The sequence below is a fragment of the Manis pentadactyla genome, chromosome 1, assembly GCF_030020395.1.
Source record: "Manis pentadactyla isolate mManPen7 chromosome 1, mManPen7.hap1, whole genome shotgun sequence".
In the NCBI taxonomy this organism is placed as follows: Eukaryota; Metazoa; Chordata; class Mammalia; order Pholidota; family Manidae; genus Manis; species Manis pentadactyla.
The window spans coordinates 206,326,612-206,346,598 of NC_080019.1; the positions used below are offsets into that span (position 1 = coordinate 206,326,612).

Genomic DNA, 19,987 nt, shown 5'->3' on the forward strand with positions numbered 1-19,987 from the left:
TGGAGTACAGATCAGGTTTATTACAGTCATGAAGGCAGGGAGGTGGTGACAATGCCAGGCCCTTCTGTGGGTGAGGGGGTGGAAGATCTGACCAGCCAGCACCAATCCTCCAAGCTGGCCTCCCAGTGAGGTCCAGGGCTCCAGATACCTCTGGCTTTCAGCAGAAGCAGTGGATGTGCAGGTGGGCACACGGCTAGGCATTGGATAGGTGTAGGTGGGCTCTTCAGGGCTGCTCTGGAACTGGGGATGGGCTGGGATTGGCAGCAGGTGGGGGGCGAGGCTGGATGTCCCTAGTGCGCATATAGGACAGCAGCTGCTCTGGAATCTCAGCCAGCACGTCCTTGGCTAGTCGGGCCATACTCAGCACTTGGTTCCCCGACCGGTCGACATAGTCTCGGAATGGGACGAACTGAGACAGGTACAGACAACTGGTGTGGGTGGTGGCCAGGAGAGGGGAGAGGAGGCAGTAGGGAGCCTTCCTATTTGACCCCTAATGTCTGTTTCCAAATATCATATTATCTCTCTTCCCCTGGACAGATTTCTACATTTGCTTTCTCCCCACTCTTTTTTTCACCTTCTGTTCACCTTCAGCCCTTTCCAGTTTGGCTTCACACAGTCTACTGAACTTGCACTTGCTAATGTAGCAGCCCCATGTTCCCGTATCTGTCCAGTGGCAATAACTGTTAGTCCTGGTTTTGTTTGGTTTCTCTAGCTTTCCATTACATTTGGCCATAATGTTCTCTGACATTTCCCACTCCCAACACACCAATCTCTTCTGGGTTTTTACCTTTCTTTCTGGATGCTCCTGTCCCCCAGCCTCTGCTATTACTCTGTCTACCTGATCTCTATATCTGGTCCTTTCTCTTCTTAGTTCTCTTACTGGGTGATTTAATACACTTCCATGACTTTGAAAGCTGTTCACTGATGACTCCCAAATTTATATATCCATTACTGGTCTCTTTTTTAAGGTCCAGAGCCACATATTTAATTGCTCATATCACATCTCCATTCAGTTGTCTTAGATACCTGAAGCCCAATGTGTTCACAACTAAATTCTAGCCCTTTCTGCCAAATCTGTTCCTCCTCCAGCTTTTCCCTTCCTAGTAAATCAGACTATTCGCTCAAGCTAGATGACTGAGTCATCCTTGAAGCCACCCTCCTTCCCCATAACCATTTAATAAAAGCATCAACTCCTTTAAATTTTTCTTAACTTTTTTAACCTGCTTTTTCTCTTCATCCTCACTGCTTCTATTCTTATCCAGATCCCTATTGTCTCCCCTCTACTACTTCAAAGGATTCTTCACTAATGGGTTTACCTCTCTCCTCTCCCATCCTGCTACAAACAGTCCACCCTCCATGCAGCAGCCATCCTCTTAAAATGCAAATCTGACCATCTCACTCCTCTGTGTAAAATGCTTACAAGAACTTTCCATCTTTTAGAACAAAACCCCCAAATCTTCACCAAGGCCTTGGCTCCCTCTTTTTCTCACTCACTGTGATCCTGCCACCCTGGCCTCTTTTCCATATTTGGACTAATTCTTCTGAGGCTCAGGGCCTTCTCAGGTGCTGCTCCTCTGCTTGTAATGTTTATATCCTCCTTTAGGTTTCAGCTGAAATGTCATTTCCTCATAGAAGCCTTCATTGACTACCCTACCTAAGTCAGGTCCCTTCTGTAGGTTCTCGCAGTGGTATTTGCTGTTCCCCAGGAGCACTTATCACATCTAATGAGATATTTTAGCTGTGATTATAATTGGTTGCCTCCATTAGAGGGTGGAGTACTTGGGGGTCTCCTACACTGTGGATCCACAATAGCTGCAGCAACCTGCCTGTTTCCCAAAAGTAATTTGTCCAATGAATGCAAGAAGGCTAAAAGAGTGACAAGGAGAAAGGTAGATAATTAAGAAGGCAGTGAGGAAGAGTGACTATCCATCAAGCCTGTCCTTCCCACTAGGCCTTTAGACTCCATGACTTCCTCTCCCCTGTTCAGGTTACCTGAACGATGTCCCGCTCTGCGTAGCGTCCCCTAGAGGACACGCGCACGTCATCACCATCCAACTCTTCCATTGCTGCAGAAAAGACACCCTTCAGCTAATTGGCCTCTCCCACACCAACCCATGCTGCCCACCTCCCCTACTTCTTAGCTCCACTTCAGTCACCATGAGAATGCTTAATGGTTGTATCAAAGTCCAACAAATATTAGGCGGAGTTGTTATTTCTAGTGGAGTTATTATTATGCCTTCCCATGCATCCTCATCCTCCCAGGAACCCCAGTGGCCTCAGTTATGATGAGGAAACAGGTTCAGAGAGGGTCTGTGACTTGGCCAAGGTCCAACACAGGCATCCATCTTATATTTTCTGTGAGGCAGGCCTGGGTGCCCAGATCCTTCCCTGTTTCTCCAGTTACTGGTTCCACTCAGACACCCCTATCCTACTCACCCTCAAACATGGCTGGTCCCACACCGACAATAATGATAGACATGGGCAGTGAGGAGGCCTATGGAGGAGAAAGGGTAAATGGTTAGGGTGAGTGGCCCTAACAAGGAAAGTGACTACTGGGAGATAATTCTGTGTGTGTGTCACATTTTGGCACATTTTGTAAGCAGAGGCACTGACTCCTTGTGTTCCAGCTATCTTTTCAAGGAGGTCCACGAGTCAAACAGCCTTGAAAGATATAGAGTCTTCCTTTAGAGCAAAGGGCAGGTTTGTTTACTGTCTAGTGTAATAAAATGTCTCACACTGGAACCTTTAAAGGGAAGTATTTGGGTCCCCTATGCTCAGGGTTTCTGTCCTGTAATGCAACCCACTTTGGGTACAGATGTGATCTGGTTATATAATCCTGTAGAAATTGGGACTTAGAGAACCAGAGCAAATGCTGATACTCGTTATTGCTATTGCTAAGAATAACAAGAGTCCTTTTTCTCTGATCCAGGAGTCTTGTGTCTTCTGCCAGCATCCATGAAACTGTTAGATTAACTTGTTAGTTTGCAAGTATGGTAAAATCTCAACCCCTTCATAGTCATTAATGGTGCCCTCTCCCTGCCAACCCCTTCTCCTCAGACTCACACTGACAATGGCCTCCTTGGTTTGTGTCATGTCAGAGATGACCCCATCAGTGATGATGAGCAGGACATAGTACTGGGAACCATCAGAGATCTTGGCTGCAGCCCTGGATAAGAGGCCAAGATTAGAATCTAGCTGAAAGCCCAGAGACACCAAGGGAACATCCTACCCCTAAAGCTTCCACAGCCAGCATGTAAGCAGCAGGCAGGGACTGGGGTTTCTGAAGCTCATATACTTCTTCCCCAGACCTGGCTCCCTGCTCCTGCCTGCTCCTACCTGCCATCCCTCCAGGAACATTTATGGAGCACTTACTATGGTAGATACTGTGATAGGCATTGCAGGTACACAGTGAGAAAAAACAAATCCATCCCAGCCCTCTCAGGGGGTGACACTGATCCAAGAATCACAGAAATAGGTATAAAATTATACTTGTGACAGTGTTCTAAGAGTGTCTAATAGGAGATCCTAACATGGTCCAGGAGGTCAGTGAAGGGTTCTTTAAGATAACAATGTTTGAGGATGAAGGAGAGGCTAAGTGAAGGGAGGTCATTCCAGGAAGAGGGAACAGCATAGGCAAAGGCCCTGTGATGGGATGGAAGGATGCTCACCCTGTCTAGAGCCCAGAAAATGGGGGAAGCATTATGGACCACATAGCTGAGATGGGGCAGGGGCCAGACCATACAGGGCTTTGTTAGCCCTGGGAAAAATGTTGGTGTTTATTCAAGAGCAAGACAAAATACTGAAGACCTCATTTTCCACCTCTCACCCTTTTTCTTTTCTCTCTTTTCCTCTCTGCTGACCACATCCCATTGCCTAGACTGGTGGGTCCTCAGCCAGTCTAACAGCTGCTCCCAGAACTCCTTTTCCTTCTCTTACCATCAGTCTTTGAATCCAAGATTTTTCCATTTGAAAAGGACTTCCTGAAGTCATTAGGTCCAGTCCCCTTATTTTCCATATAAGAAAAACAAAACCTTGAGAGAGCCATTTAAGAAAAAAGAGACCTGGTCTCTTGACTTCTAGTCTCAGGCCCTGTGTGGGTTGGACAGGATGGAGCTACACTATCCAATAAGATAGCCCCTGGACACATGTGACTATTGAAATTTAAATTAAGTAAGTTAAGCTGAATTAAACATTCAATTCCTTGTTCATCCTAGCTATATTTCAAGTACTCAAAATTCCCATGTGGCTGGTGGCTACCACATTGGACAGCAGATACGGAACATATCCATCACTGCAAAATGTTCTATTAGATGGTGCTGGTATTTAAGCTTGATAACAAAAAAATCAGAGGAAAGCATGGTGAGAGTGGAGAATTCAAATAGTTATGGCTCAGTTTGCCCAGGGTCCAGGGTAGGAGCAAGCAGGTCACGATCTTACTTAGCAGCTCCTGCTCTTTTCCTGAATTCTGACCTCAGCCTCCTCACAGGCCTGTACTAGTACTTTTTCCTGTCACTCATTTTACTAAGAGTCATTGCACACCTTCTGTGTGTTAGGCACCAAGCTTGGTGCTAAGCTGTAGCACAGAATAAGATATCATGGGCATGGGGGAGATGGATGCTTACAGGCTAAGATGTACTGAGGTTAGGGGCTTGAGGACATGACATCTAACCTAAGACTTAAAAAATGAGGAGGAGTTAGCTGTGTGAAGGTGGTGGTCATGGCAGAGGGAAGGGTGGGAATGTAAAGTAAAAAATATTCCAGAGAGAGGGACTAATGAGTGTAAATTGAGAGTGTGTTCTAGGAGGTGTGTGTAAGACTAAAGAGAAGTGAGGCTGGAGCAGTGAGCTAGGCCCCATTCATGAAGGGATTTGTGAGCTGGGGCAGTAGGGGGCATGGAAGGGTTTGGGGGCATGGGAGGTACATCTTTGGCATCTTTGGTTTTAGGTACTTGGCATTCCCAAGGCTGTTTAGACCTGGAGGTATGTGACTGGCTGGGGGAGGCTAATCTGTACCCCACTTAGCAGTTAAATGGGAAACAATGAAGAGTCATCTGTGGTCATCAAAATCACAGCTGCACACTTGACATACATGATCTAATTTAATCCTCACCACCATTCTATGAGGTAGGCACATTTTTCATTCCTTTTTTAAAAATGAGAACACTGAAGTTTGGAGACATTAAGTAGCATCATCAAAGGGTGCTGAAGCTTGGATCTAAACCCATGCTTGACCAACTGAGCCTAAAGCCTGAGCTTTTGATTCCTTCACTCTCTATTCTGGGCCTGTTCTTTATATCATATATACCTCCATACAGAGCACACATTCTGATCATAGTATACTGTGTATTGTTTCCTGAGCTTGTCCCTGCACACCTCTGGGCTTTTCACATGCGATTCATTCTGCCAAGCCTACTCTGCACCTCTGATAAAGTACAGTGTGCCCTCTACACCCAGCCAAACAGTCCCCTGCCTTGGGTCTAGGTTATATCCTGCCATTCCTCTCCCTCTGCCTTCTAGGATACTGCCTGACAAATGTGTTCTCCCACCCCTGAGGTACCAGCATGTATGTCCAGAAGAACCCAAGGCCATAGGATACCTGGAACATCTATTCTACTGTATGATCTGTGGATAAGGCTAAAGGACTCTAAGTACACTTAAAACACCTCCTCCCCCCACCCAAATTAAAGCAAACAAGGACACAATGTGAGAAGAATAAAAAATTTGCATGAATTTTTAAAGTGAAATATGGGAACTTCAAAGACATTTTCAGCCTGGATGCTTTCTGCTGTGCCCCTAGATTCCCCTGAGGGAAACAGTCACTTGCCTTTGCTATCAGGCAACTTGCTGGAAAAGTCGAGGAAGCTCTGGCCTACAGAATGTAATGATTTATTTATATTTCTGTCTCCTGCACCAAGGCAGGAGCTCCCAAGGGCAGAGACTAGATCTGATTCATCTGTGAGTCTCCAGTGCCCCAGCAGAGAACTGAGTACATAGCAGATGCCCTTTGAATAATAATAATGATAATAATAGTAACAGTAATAGCTAACACCCATAGTACTTATGATATGGCAGACACTGTTCTAAGTCATCTAATTTAGTTAGTCCTCATAACAACCCTATGATGTGCATATTACTATCCCCATTTTACAATTGAAGAAACAGGCACAGAGAAGTTAAGAGTCTTGATCAAATTCACACAGCTAGTGTGGATGTACTAACTTCGCTAGTCTGGCTCCACAGCCACATTCTTGCTACATTGCCCCTTTACTGAATGTTTATTGAATGAATGAATCAATGATCTTGCCCAAGATAATATTTAAGTCCATTTAGTAATAACAAAAAAATATGCTCAGACTCCAGTATTAAGTGAAAAAACCATTAGTGAAATATTACATGTAATTTGACTGTGACTATGGATGCATAAGGAAAAGACTGTCAAGAACAATGTATGTATCCACATTCCCATGGGCTGTATTCTGGGCAGTTTCTTATTTCATTTCTCCATCCTTGAAATTTCCTATAGCAATGTTATGTTACTTTTATAATTAAACTATTACCCTCATTATGAATTAGAGAATATACACATTTTTATTAGAGAAAAAGGAAATCTATGGATATACAAATCTCCCTGAAATCCTTCCACTTTTATTCTTTTTGTTTCATCTTTTCACTTTCAACCTTTCTGAGGTGCTTTGTTTTAGCTGGGTCTTTTCTCTTCAGCAGATAGTAGGGTCCACCTTTTAAAATTCATTCAGAAAACCTTTCAATAGGTGAGCTCATCCAATTTATGTTTATCGATGTGTTTGGTTTTAGTTCTGTCATTTTATTTTACCTGTACTTTAAAAAAATTTTTGATATGTGGTCTGGGTTTTCTTTGTATATTTTTATTCTGAAAATTGGAGCTACTTTTCTATTTTCAGAAGTTACTCTTCTCTCTCTTTTTTTTTTTGAGAGGGCATCTCATATTTATTGATCAAATGATTGTTAACAACAATAAAATTCTGTATAGGGGACTCAATGCACAATCATTAATCAACCCCAAGCTTAATTCTCAACAGTCTCCAATCTTCTGAAGCATAACGAACAAGTTGTTACATGGTGAACAAGTTCTTACATAGTGAATAAGTTCTTACATGGTGAACAGTGCAAGGGCAGTCATATCACATAATCTTTTGGTTTTGATCACGCATCATGAACTATAAACAATCAAGTCAGATATGATTATTCGTTTGATTTTTATACCTAATTTATATGTGAATCCCACATTTTCCCCTTATTATTATTATTATTTTTTTTTTTAAAATAAAATGCAGAAGTGGTAGGTAGATGCAAGATAAAGGTAGAAAACATAATTTAGTGCTGTAAGAGGGCAAATGTAGATGATCAGGTCTGTGCCTATAGACTAAGTATTAATCCAAGCTAGACAAGGGCAACAAAAGATCCACAGATGCAGAAGATTTCTCTCAAAACAGGGAGGGTGAGGTTCTAAGCCTCACCTCTGTTGATCCCCGATTTCTCACCTGATGGCCCCCCTGCGACTGTGCCTGTCTTAGGTTTTTCCTCCCTTGAGGAATCTTACCCGTCTCTGGCTAACCAGTCATCTTCCGGGGCCATACAGGGAAATGTAAAGTTGGTAAGTGAGAGAGAAGCAATATTCCTTGAAAAGGTTAGCTTTTTACTTCTTTGCAGATTTATGCCCTGTGGCTTCTATGCCCAGCATTTGTCTTGAGGTATCTTTACCACTTGGAAGAATTATGATACTCGGTAATTTTCAATATGAGGCATGAATTCTACTAAAGGGTTGTAATTAGGAAGGAAGATACTCTTCTCTTTTTTAATCCGCCATCCACTGAGCACTTACTGTGCGCCACACATTGTACTAGTAAGTCTTACATTGTCATCTAATTTTAACTTCCCAGTAACACCATAAAGAAGGTGCTATTGGTATCCATTATTTACAGGGATTATTATTATCCACCCATTTACAGGGATTAAATGTAGGCTTAGAGAGGCTAAATTGCTTAAGGTCACGTGGTCAGTGAGTGGTGGAGCCAGGATCACTTCCAGGTCCCAAGCTAAAGTTTGTGCCTTAGCCATTGTGCTGTAGGCCCCTCTCTCTTTTCCCCAAACTTGAGGCCTGGGTTGTTGTTCCCAGAGAGTGGGGTTGGGGTAGTTTGTTGACACCCTCTCTATCCCAGAATAAGGCAATATATAACCTCTTTGTACTGGCCAACACTGAAATTTTCATCTTCTCCCCAGAGGCCAAGTTCACCCAACAGTGGTTGACTATCCTTGGGAAGTTGGTCCCCTGTCTGGGTCCCTTTATTCCTCCCAGCACACACCCAGTTCCCTTACCTGGCTACTTGGTTGATGACAGGAGCAAAGTAGGTGGGCCCATAGAGCTGCACTGTGCGCAGGCTCTGGAAGTAGCTCTCCAAAACCCCTTCAATTCCCGCACAGTTGGGGTCCTCATCATTGTTGTTCTGTTAGGAAAGAGGCCCTGCTAGGCTGAGCCCACACAGACTATACCCAGGAGTGCTCTGATCCCAGAGATCCTTCCTTTTTCCATCACTCTTTCATGCTCCTCTCCAAACTCCAGTCCTGCTCCCTTCCCTGCTCTTCCACCCTCCCATAACTTCCTGCTCCTAGACAGGTCTTTGACACTTAGAAGAAATGTAAATAGGAGAAATTCACCATTTGGTGGGCCAGATGCCAGGACATGGAGTATAGGTTCTGGCTCATACTATACCAGGGGAAACTGGTGGGATATCCGTCCCTCTGGTGGCAGCTTGGCTCCAAAGCCGTAGGCTGGGAAGAGCTTGTCACTGTCATAGTCCTGGATGATTTCTCCCACTGCCTTCAGGGCCATGGCATAGGCGCTGAGCTGGTAGGGACTCATGTAGTGCAGGGAAGTGGGCTGCAGGGGATTCCCTGTAGGGACACAGGAGTCCCAGCCTTATGGTCACCTTGGTCATTAATCTCATATATTCCCTCATTATTTTACCCAATCATCCATGTATTCACTTACTCATCTATCTTCCTACCTACCCACACATTCACGGACCTATCCACTGGCCATGAATCCGTCTTCAGTCTATCCATCTCTATCCATCTCTATTCTCTTATTCAGCCATCCACCCACCCAGCCATCCATCCCTATCCATTCCATTTATTCGTCTGTCTTTCCTCATATGGATCCATTCACCTGTTCACTCACCCATTCCTCCATCTACTTACCTGTTATTTCCCCAATTTAAACATCTGTCTATTTGTCCGCCCACACACCCATCTATGCATCCACTGGTTCAAACCATTGTATTCACTAACCAACCCATCTACCCGGTGTTTGTTCATCTGTCTACCCACCCAGTAATCAGTCACCACCCATTCACCTACCCATCTCTCCTGACACACATTTTCTCCCATTTAAGCATTTATTCATCTACTTCTTGAACTATTCTTTGAATTTTGATCCATTTACCCACCTGTTTTCCTGAACTCTCCGCCCACTCTTATGCCCAATAATCTCCCTCCAACACTCCTGCCCCAGTACTAGACTGGCTGGGCTTTGCCTCAAGCCTGGACTTCCTGAGTAGGTGAACTCATCCCCAAGTCAGAATCCAGGCCAATCCCTAACGACTTTCTTAGAATTCCTCCACAACCTATTCCCCCACTCATGCCTCACCATTGGAAGCTGTGAAGTCAATGGCTACTGTGAAGTTCAGCTGTGTCCTGTTGGGGAAGTAGATGGATTAAGAAGTGAGGGACTAATACTTATTATAGCAGGATTTCTTTAACGCCTGTATGCATACAAATCACCTGAGGATTGTGTTAAAATGCAGTTTCTGATTTGGATGGTCTGGGTGGAGCCTGAGATTCTACATTTCTAGTAAGCTTCCAAGTGATGCTGCTGGTCCACGGAGCACACCTTGGGTAGCAGAATTAAATGCCTACTGTGTGACAAGTGTATTTTATGTAATTTAACTTAGCCCTTACTACCCTGAAGTAGTAATTAACATCTCCATTTTACACAGGAGAAAAATGAGGTCCAGAGAAGGAAAATACCTTTCCCAAGTCTACCTTCCATCACTGAACCAAGTGAATGTCCCCTATAATCTGCCTGACTTTTCTGTCTCTCTTGGCCTTTGCCTCTTGCCTGACCATAACTTTTGTTTGGGCCCTAGTCAAGGTACTGGCACCACCTTTGAAGACTGCTGGTCTGGCATCTTCCCAGGGGGAACTGCAAGCTAGGGATGAATGAAAAGTCCATAAAGAGAACTAAGATGGGCAACACTGTGCATTTTACAGGTCACTTTATAGTTTGCCAAGTGTTTATCTCTGTGATCTCATTAGACCCTCGGCATTCATAAGTAACAACACTAAGGTTCAGAACTGGGAAGTTGCTCGTTGGGCTTTCAGCCCAGAGCTTGGTCTCTGACTCACCCTCCCTTGATGTAATCAACAAAAGTGAATTCAGAGTCCACAGAGAAGGAGAGCAGCGTCACCTGTGGGACAGAAGAGACAGCCTTGCTACTTTGGGAAGCACAGTTGGGATGGCAGACGTGAGACAGGCGCAGGATTCCACCCCATCCCACCCTGTCCAGCTTCTGAAAGGGCAAAAAAGGGAAACTGTCAGAAACATTTGGATTTCCAAAAGTATATTAAACTGGAAAATACAACTAAAGTTGTTTTAAAAAATTCTGCAGAAGAGTGAAGATAAAAAATTTCCTCAGGTGAAAACAAAACAAAAGAAAACCTTAAATGGTGCCACCTTGTACCCAATGTTACCATATTTGAGTAATCTGTGCTCACAGCCTTCTCATACCCTCAACATTTGTCATGCTATGTCAGTGAGGTTAGAGACAGAAGGATCAACGGAGGGCCAGAGCGCCAGGGAGCACTTACAGTTCCTGAGTTGACATACTTCTTCTTCTTACATTTCTTCCGAGGATTAAGTACCTAAGTAAGGAGGATAGCAGTGATGGTGGGAAACAGAGGAAGGGAGCTATGAACTGAGCACGCTGGGATGGAGAGCCTGGGAAACCTGGACAGGGCTGGAGTGCTCACCTCATAGACTGTGAACTGGTTCTGTGCCTTGCTCAGTTCTCGGTAGCTGGTGGTGAATTCACCAATGAAGTCGTGGCTGCAAGGAGGCCAGGGGTGGATGAACACCAGCTGCTGCTGGCATGAACCAGGCCTGAAACCAGTCTTTTATTCCCACAATCCCTTTCCTCTACCTGGGCTGCAGGCCACTGGATTGGGGCCAGAAGAGGGGCAAAGCTAAGGGGAAGAGAAGGGAAGAGACAGTGTGCCAGAGAGACAACTGAGGGTATCAGTTGGACCCAAGGTTCTGGCATCTGGCATCACCCTTCCGGGCTCCCAAGGTGACTGGGGTTCCTACTGGATGTTCTATACATTACAGAGAACCGTTTGGGTTAGATACAGGAGGAGGTGGTACTACGTGGGGCAGTTCTACCTTCCATCCCGGTCCCAGTCATACACATCAATCTTCACAGTTCTGAAATGCAGGAGATAAAACACAGGCTTGGTGTGTATGATAAATCCTAGAGATGTTGCCACCCACTTAACCATTCACAAATCATCCTCTTGGCCTCCCATACCTGCTGCCTTCAACCTTCCTCCCATCCATCCATCCATCCTAGCCATTCACTGGTCTGTGCATGTACATAAGCGTCTACTCCCTCTACCACTAGTGCCACTACTACTGCCACTTACTGAGTCTTATTATATTCCGGGCATGGGTCTCATTACTTTTACAGATTGTCTCATTTTATTTAATAACCATCCTATGACGCAAGTACTATTATTCTAATTTTTGGATAAGTAAACTGATACATAAAAACAGTAACTTGACTAAGGATAATAACAGTAAATGACCGAGCTGAGATTTTAATTCAGACATCCTGGTTCCAAAAACCCTGTACTTAACTACTATGCCTAAATCATCCCATATGTCTGTCCATCTACCTATGTGGCAGTCCCATCAGCCATCTGTCTATTCATCTAGCCACCCATTTACCGATACTTTCAACAATCCATTGCCTATTAATTCTTATTTTTATCCACCCATCTAACTATACATCCTGCCATTCACTTATTCACTGATGCATGCAAACATCTGTCCATTCATCTATCCAACCAAACACCCAACCATCTGATGTCTGTCCATCTGATCATTCATTCAAACCATCATCCATTTATGTGCCCACCCACCTATCTTCATACTGCCCATTTATTAGTTCATATGGTCAGACTATCCATCAACTTTGTACAAGTCTGTCAACTAATTTTATCCACTAATCCATCCACCCATCTACCATTCATTCATCTGTCCATCCATCAGTCCACCTATCACCCCACCTTTTTATCCTCCTGTTCTTCCAGTCATCCCTCTGCCTCTCCAGCCATTTGCCAATCACTCATATACCCATCCATCCACTCATTCACTTATCCATCCATTAACCCATTCATCATGTTCATCCACTAATCTCACCAGTCTACTTAACCATTCATCTGCTATCCATTCAGCAATCTCCCCTTCTACCAACTCACCAGTCCTCTTATATAGCCATACACACACCCATCAATCCATTCACCATTTTCTCTGTCCACTTGACCAGCCATCTTTGTATCTACTCATTCATTTGTTCATTTGCTCTTTCTTCTACCCATTCATCCACCTATCTGTCCATTTGGCTATTCATCTGCTTCCCCATCCACCCATGTCCAGTCCCAAAACTCTGTCTCACTGATCATGATCCTCCAACACTGTTATGACACTTCTGCCATCATTCTGGGCCCAGAAACTGCATTCTCATATGCTTGTCCCCTTACTCCTTAGCTTATGCTGAAGCAGACCTGTCATAGTCTCCATTGCATAGGGCACGCACGGGGATGCTGAAGGGCTGCCACACAGGGTTCAGTGTGTTTTTCACAACCTCTGTTTTGTGGCAGATGGTGAACCTGCAGAGAAGCAAGAGGATTGGATTCTGCCTTTTAGGTAGGACTGAGCCCAGAGATAGGACCTGATATCCTTGGAGATTCTTGGCGCCCTCCCACTTAGTAGGCGCATATTGTGTGCTGCCTTGAGTGAATTCTGAGCCCAGGTTCTGGTGGAGTCTGATATACCCCACACCCAACCTAAAAGCGACAGAGGGAGGGGAGGCATCACTGGAGAGGGCAGTGACTCACGTGCCATCCTCATTGCTCCTGTAGAACACAAGGAAGGGGTCTGATTTCCCAAAGAAGTCCTTCTTGTCCAGCTTGTTTGCACACAGCTGCATGGTGGCAATGTCCTAGGGATGAAGTTGAGCTGTTCAAATTACCCATAGGCTCAGTCAGCCCATTAAAGGGAGTTTGGGGAGAGAAGGGATCCTTGTGGGTCTAGCATGTGGCCCTTACTGACCCGACAATTGCTAAGCTCTTCTGCAGTCAGCAGTATGGTCCCACACTTCTTGCCTGGTACACCCCTGGAAACAGAAAAATCCTCTTTGTGAGGAGGGAGAGGAGGCAGCAAGGATTGGGGTTCAACCTGGGTTTCAGTGGGCCAATTTTCCATTTACTAACAGTTCCCCAAATGTGTCCCCTTCTGTCCTGGGTAGCTCCAGGTGGGGAAGTTCCTGACTCTGACTGGGGAGAGTTCTGTAGTCTGGAAAGAAGGGGGTTACCCTAGTCCTGGTAGATATCTCATAGTGGTAGCATGGGAAAGACAAGATTTAGAGTCTTGGGCAAGGTATTTCCCCTTTCCTTCGGCCCTAGTTTTCTCTATGAAATGGGAATCATGCCTACATCTCAGGGATGTGAAGAGATGTGAATGAATGCATGGAAGGAAAAGCAATTGGGAAACTTTACTGATGCGGAGGTGGCTATATTTCTCAAGGCAGACCCTGATATCTGCTTGGTGCCAGTCTTGGGGCTAGGTATGGGTTGGTCAATTGGCACTCTCTAGCTCTGCTAGACCCTGCCCTCAGGGAGCTTCCAGGGAGAGGTGGAATGTCAAAGCCAGTAGGCAAGTTGAGTGTGATGTAGCAGTCCTGAATGAGAGGAACTTTTATCCAGATCCTGAGCCAAAAACCTGTTTTATTAGATCAAAGATGCTGTGCTTCCTGAAAACTGTGAAATGAAATGGACAAAGGAAGCTTTATCCTATCCTGACCCAAGAAGGGACACTTCTGTATGCTTGAAGAGTGCATACCAGGATGTAGCAGGATACCCATTCTTAACCTGGATGTGGTAGCCCTGGGTCTCCAAGCAGTCAGGGTCTTGATGAAAGGGACTTGTAAACCCTCATCCCCAAAGGGATCCAAAGTGTAGCAGAGACAAAGCTAGATCAGGAGTGTCCTGGGTTCCAGTCCTGCCTCCAACTTGCTATGTGATTTTCCTCATCTTTAAAATGAAGATGTAAAACCATTTCTTTGGCTCCTTCGATCTCTGACTCTTTGTGCTTTGAAAAGATGGAGTGTGATGAGCACAGGGACTCTGCAGCTGCACATCCAGAACCTGTCACTGATTCTACTGCCTTCTTGCTGTTCTTTGCCTCTTTGATATTCTCCCTTATCTCCTCACCCAGTGTGAATTCCAGTCAATGATTATAATAATCACTCCCTTGCATCCTACCTCTTTTCTCTTGCCCTTCTCTCACTTCAGCATACTTACTGGCAGAAACACAGACCTAGTTAAATCCAATGCTCTGCCTAACCCATACTGCACCTGTGCAGTATTGTCACAGGAGAACATACAGTCATAATAACTGGTCTCATTTTAAATGCATGGCCACAAACCTCAAGAGGGTCCTCAATCACAGCATACATTCTGGTCCTTACATTCTTTTGTTCTGCTAGATGGCAGTTTCACTCCTCTCACATCAAACCTGAAAAGCCTCCTCCCCCATCCTTGCTCTCAGTCAATGACTTTGTTTCCTACTGCACTGACAAAATGGAAGCAACCAGAAGAGAATGTCCACAGACCAACAGCTGTACCTCCCTGGCGTCCAGGATCTTCACCTGCACTATGGTGCCTTCCTACCATTGCTATAAATGAGTATCCAGTGCCTGTTTACCCCTCCACTGTGTGCTACATTCCACACCCTCTTGCCTGCACAAGGACATCACTCAGCAATTCTCCCCTTGTTTTGTCAGTTTTCATTTTCTACTGTGTCATTTCCATTAACATATAAATGTGGTTTAGTTTTTCTCATGTTAAAAGATTGCAAGCCCATCTTGCTAAATTCAATGGCTGATAACCAATCTTCACCTTACTTGACCTGCAGCTGCATTTGACATGGCTGGTCATTCTCTCATTTGATACATGTCCTTCCCTTTGCTTCCAGGACACCTCCACCTTCTCTTGGTTCTCCTACTTCATTGATGCTTTCTCAGTGTCCTTTTCTAGTTCCAACTCATGGAGTCTTGGTCTTTGGTCTTCTCTCTCTCCTCACTTCCTTGGTGATCTCATCTAGTCTTAGGCCTTAAAGAACTTTGACATATCCTCTCAGAAGGGTAATAAAAATCATGAAATTCAATAACTTAGACTGAACCTGATTGAACAACCCTGCCTCCAACTTACTCCTCTCTCATTTATTTATTTATCTAACAATTTCAGTATGGCAAGTCTGTCTTTCCAGTTGCTCAGGCCAAAGGCCTTGGTGCATTTTCAGCTCCTCTTTTCCTCTCACATCCACATTCACTCTGTCAGGAATCTGTTGGCCTCCACTTTCAAGAGATATCCAGAATCTGACTACTTCTCTCCTTCACTGCTACCACACTGGATTACTACAATAGCTCCCTGCTTCTATCTTTGTCCATCCAAGGGTTAATCTCAATTCAGCAGCCAGCATCATCCTTTGAAAGCATCATCACATCAGGTCAGCCCTCTGCTCAGCACCCTCAAGTGGCTGCCAACTCAGAGTAAAAGCTAAAGTCCTCACAGTGTTTCCAAGGCCCTAACTGTTAATTCTCCAACTTCACCTCTTTGCTTCCCTCTTGCTTACTTGGCTACAGCCAACTAGCCTCCTTGCTTACTCTTTCAGCCTATCAGGCTTTTGCACTGGCTGTTTCCTCTGCCTGGAACATTCCTTCTTCAGATATCTGCACAGCTTACTCCCTTACTTCCCTCAGGTTGCTGCTCCCCAAGTACCTCTCCATGGAGCCTATTCAACCGCTTTATTGAATATTGCAACTTCCACCCACCCAGCATTTCCAATCCCCCTGATTTTGCTCGGCTTTTGTCTTTTTTCATAGCACTTAATGTCTCCTATTAGGTATTATGTCTCTATATTATATAATTCACTTATTTATCATGTCTTTTGTTCTCTCTCCCCTTCCTTCTATATTATAAGCTCCCTGAGGGCAGGAACCTTTGTTTTGTTCACACTAATATATCCCCTAATAATGGCTGACATAGAGTATATGCCTAGAGTATTTGTGGAATGGATAAATCCCTGGCACCAAACACAGGGTATGGCATACAAAACGTGTTAATAAATATTTAGTGAGTGAATGTAATGGGAATTCCAAACGACTTGATTTAGTGAGGGAAGCTTCCTGTAGAAGAAGAGCTTGCAAGTACACCATAAGCGTTGAATCAGACTTAGTAAAAGAGGAAAGAGATATGTTGGGCCTGAGATTGACTTGAGCAAAGCAAAGCCCTGGAAATTGGACTTCCCAACAAGGGTAATGGGAGCCATTTGAAGGCTCCGAACCAGGGTGGATCCCAGCCTCCCTGCTATTGGGTTAGCAGCATCTTTGGAAGAAGAAATTGGAGGTGCCACCCTTCCCCAGCACCCCTTCTGGTTAAGCTCACGCGAGGGGTCGCTCCACGCGGCTGCCCTGGCCTCCGATCACCTCTCCCAGGGCCAGGAACGCTTGTCCCAGGAAATCCTGCACCGGGGGGCACAGAGTCAGTGAGGACAGGAGGGGTAGGGGGTGCAGAGACCCAGTCCAACCCTGATGCTGCTGCCCCACGGACCGGGGTGTTTCCGGGCGGTGGGACATTGCAAGAACCACTGCCTGGCCTTGGTTTTAATGGAGAGGGGCGGGGTCTCCAGGCAAGCTCCGTTTTTTGGTCCTGCCATTCCCCCAAGTCCCATTCAACCTCACCTTCTGTGGGTCCCAGAGGCAGCCAAGAAGGAAGAGGAGCAGTAAATAATAGTCATAGGCTGTTAAACGAACAGGAGAGGGGGGCTGGGAGGGTGGGTTTGGGCAGGAGAAGGTAGAGTCACGGCTGAAGGGTAGGAGGATTGCGGGGGAGGGTCGTTTAACACACTGAGCACCGCTGGTGTGCCTGGCCAGCCCACGAGGGGACGCTTGCTCACCGGTTTGGAAATGTTCGTTTTGGAGTCGACATTGTACCTGGGAAGATAGTGGAATCAGTGTGGGATAGGGCAGGTGGGAGAAAGCCTGGAAAGGGGGGGTCGGGTTTCAAGTTCTGGTTAAAAACTGTGGGTGAAGGGTAGGGTCGGCCTTAGACCCGAATTCAACCTGGGTTTCCTTTGGAGCAGGAGTCAAGGTCAGAGGGAGTCAGGCCTGGGTAGAGGCCTAGTCAGCTGCCTGGTGTCGCGTGTGGGGTAATCATGTCACCGCGGGACCTAGACCGAGGTGGGGCTAAATTAGGGAGCAGTTGTGGGCAGGCCCAGGCCTGGGGAATGAACTGGATTGGATCTGAGCTAAGGGCAGGGCCAAACCAGGCTTGGGGGCGGAGCTAAGACTATCTCGGAGCCCTACGGCGTGAGACCATAGTGGTCCCGGGAGGAGGCAGGCGGGGAGGCCAGGTGGGGCGGTCCAAGCCAGAGTTCTGGGCGGGGCTCACACATCGAAGCGTAGGTTTTGCTTTTCCTCGAAGAAATAGTCGAGGACAAATTTGCGCACGAAGTCTGGGTTCAGCGTGTTGTCGATCACCTCGGTCCGTCCAAACTGGGTGGGGGGCGGAGAGTCAGCGCCGGGCCTGCAAGGGGTCAGGTGATTCCCGGGAGCGGCTTTGAGTTGGGAGAGGGCTGTCGGACTCACCTCCCGCCACTCTTGGCTGGCCCGGCTCTGCGTGTAGAGCACCACCACTGCAGGCGGGAGCGGGGGCGGGGAGGGAAGGACGTCAGGTCTGCCCCACCCTTTCCCCGCCCCTCAGTCGCACCCGGACCCCAAGTCGCCCCTCCCGGTCCTAGTGCCGCCTACTGGGGTCGGACTTGGAGAAGGTGTCGAGGTCCAGCAGGTTCCTAGAGAAAGCGACAGACAGGCGGACAGAGGGTGGGTCGTCCTGGATCCCACAGCCTTTACTCTGCTCTGAGTTGGGCACCGGGGGAGGCAAGGGGCTAAAACCGCACCTCCCCCTTTAAAACTACCAGCTTGGGGTTGGGGGTGGGGGGAGCCTGTAGATAGGCGTTGTCAGCACCCTGGACAGCACCGGAAATAGCCCAAGAACCTTGTCTCTAAAGACTGGATGCGTACGTGTCCACACTGTCTCTAAGGATTCAGGAAGGAGGGATTAGCCCCCAGAGCTTGTCCCCCGGGGGCCCAGATCCTACTAGAACTCCGAGACCCATCCCTTGCACCCGCAGGCAGAACACTCTTTTGCGGGTTGGGCTGTTCAAGTAAATCCCTTTTCCGAACCGGCCCACGACTACCGAGTCTGCATTCGCGATTTTCCGGTCCCGGATGCTTCTCCCCGCGGGGTATAGCCCCTGTGCGCGCCGAGCCCCGGAACCGCCTGGTGCTGGAGCAGTGCTTAAGCCCTCCCCAGGGTGGCCCGCTCACCGGCAGGACACGGTAATTTCAATCTTGGTAGCCGGGACGCTGCGCTCAGAGGCTCCGCTGAGAGACATGGCTGGTCGAGTGGCCGGAGCCGCGCGGGAGGCTGAGACCGGGGCTTCCGGGACTAGGGGCGGCGGCAGCCGCGGGGCCAGCCCATGTGCAGCGGCGGCGGCTGCACTCCTTCCAGCCTTCCGTGCGCTCCCGCCGCTCGCGCCCTGACTGTGGCCGCCGGCGGCTGCGGTTTCAGAAGGCAACACAGCCCCGCCCGGCCCTGCGGGTGGCCCCCGCCCCATTGGAGCAGCCTCGAGCCGGCCGGGAACCTTATCCAGACTCAACAGCAACCCACACCTTGGGAGAGCCCTCGCAGTGCACTTCTCCTGGGAGAAACCCTAGTCTCCTGAGAGGCGCAGTGTTTAAGGTTTTGGGGCGTCTGTTCTTCCTGAGGGGCCTCCCTCAACTATCTGCTTCTCCCCTTCCCATTCCTGCCATGCCCAGCTAGGTCTCTGAATAGGAAAAATTACACATTTTTCTTACTAGCTGTGTGACCTTGGGCAAGTCACTCAACATCTCTGTGGTTCAGTCTCCTCATTGGTAGAAAGGCGGTAATAGCACCTACTTGGGGTGTTGTAAAATTGTATTGAGACAATCCATGGGGAGAATTTAGCACAGGCAACTGTACACAGTAAGTACTCAAGAAATGTTCCCTAGTATTCTTTCTTTTCTCTGGGCATTCACACAGATGACCTCTTCTGTATTAAGCGTTAGAGCTCAGCGAATGGTAGCAGTTTCAGCACTGCAAAGCTCTTTGCCCAGGTCTTTGAACCTGCATGCCTTTATGGTGTTAGAGATGCAGACACATTCTGTGAGGCTGCAACCCTACTGTAGGTCACACTGTAGATGAGGATGGTGGTGAGCCAACTGTCCCAACACCAATTACTGCCTCAAAAGCCCTGGAAGGCAGTCCCTCCACCACAGAGGACTCCATAGGCAGAGGCTGCAGGTCACCTGTACCAGGACTGTGCTGCCTGCAGACTTGTTAAAAATTAAGTATCCCCACTAAATGAAGACCTCAGCAAACCCACATCTAAATTTCAGGCAGCTCTGGGAATCTGTAAGGATAAACAAGCTCCCCAGGTGACGAGGGTCCACTTAAACCTGAGGACCACTGTTCCCACCTTAACAGCCTGTAACATATCCCCATTTCACTGAGAAGACTATCACAGCTCA

At 46.9% G+C, this 19,987-nt stretch overlaps 1 protein-coding gene across 2 annotated transcripts; it reads right to left on the reverse strand.

Moving 5' to 3' along the window:
- On the reverse strand, positions 1–18,993 carry CPNE9 (copine family member 9). 2 transcript variants are annotated; one of them, XM_036878378.2, is made up of 20 exons: positions 18,764–18,993; positions 18,185–18,225; positions 18,023–18,069; positions 17,826–17,929; positions 17,332–17,368; positions 16,821–16,897; positions 13,426–13,489; positions 13,212–13,315; positions 12,879–12,983; positions 11,476–11,517; positions 11,067–11,142; positions 10,905–10,958; positions 10,443–10,504; positions 9,685–9,731; positions 8,749–8,930; positions 8,355–8,482; positions 3,064–3,166; positions 2,437–2,494; positions 1,993–2,066; positions 1–409 (listed from the first exon to the last, which is right to left on the reverse strand). In XM_036878378.2, exons 1-20 carry the CDS (start codon positions 18,829–18,831, stop codon positions 224–226), a joined length of 1,659 nt encoding a protein of 552 aa, XP_036734273.2. In that variant the 5' UTR covers positions 18,832–18,993; the 3' UTR covers positions 1–223. The 2 variants fall into 2 exon arrangements, with proteins under 2 accessions (XP_036734273.2, XP_057362935.1); XM_057506952.1 differs by lacking the exons at positions 18,023–18,069; positions 18,185–18,225 and having other exon boundaries at positions 17,826–17,960.
- Positions 18,994–19,987: the final 994 nt, after the last annotated feature.

Bases quoted from the DNA above. Each gene is read 5' to 3' on its own strand.
- CPNE9 (XM_036878378.2), bottom strand. From the start codon at position 18,831: ATGTCTCTCAGCGGAGCCTCTGAGCGCAGCGTCCCGGCTACCAAGATT. The intron at 18,070-18,184 runs GTAGGCGGCACT...TCCCGCCTGCAG, and splicing joins CTTCTCCAAGTCCGACCCCA to TGGTGGTGCTCTACACGCAG. The intron at 11,518-12,878 runs GTCTGCTTCAGC...CCTGCATTTCAG, and splicing joins TGCAATGGAGACTATGACAG to AACTGTGAAGATTGATGTGT.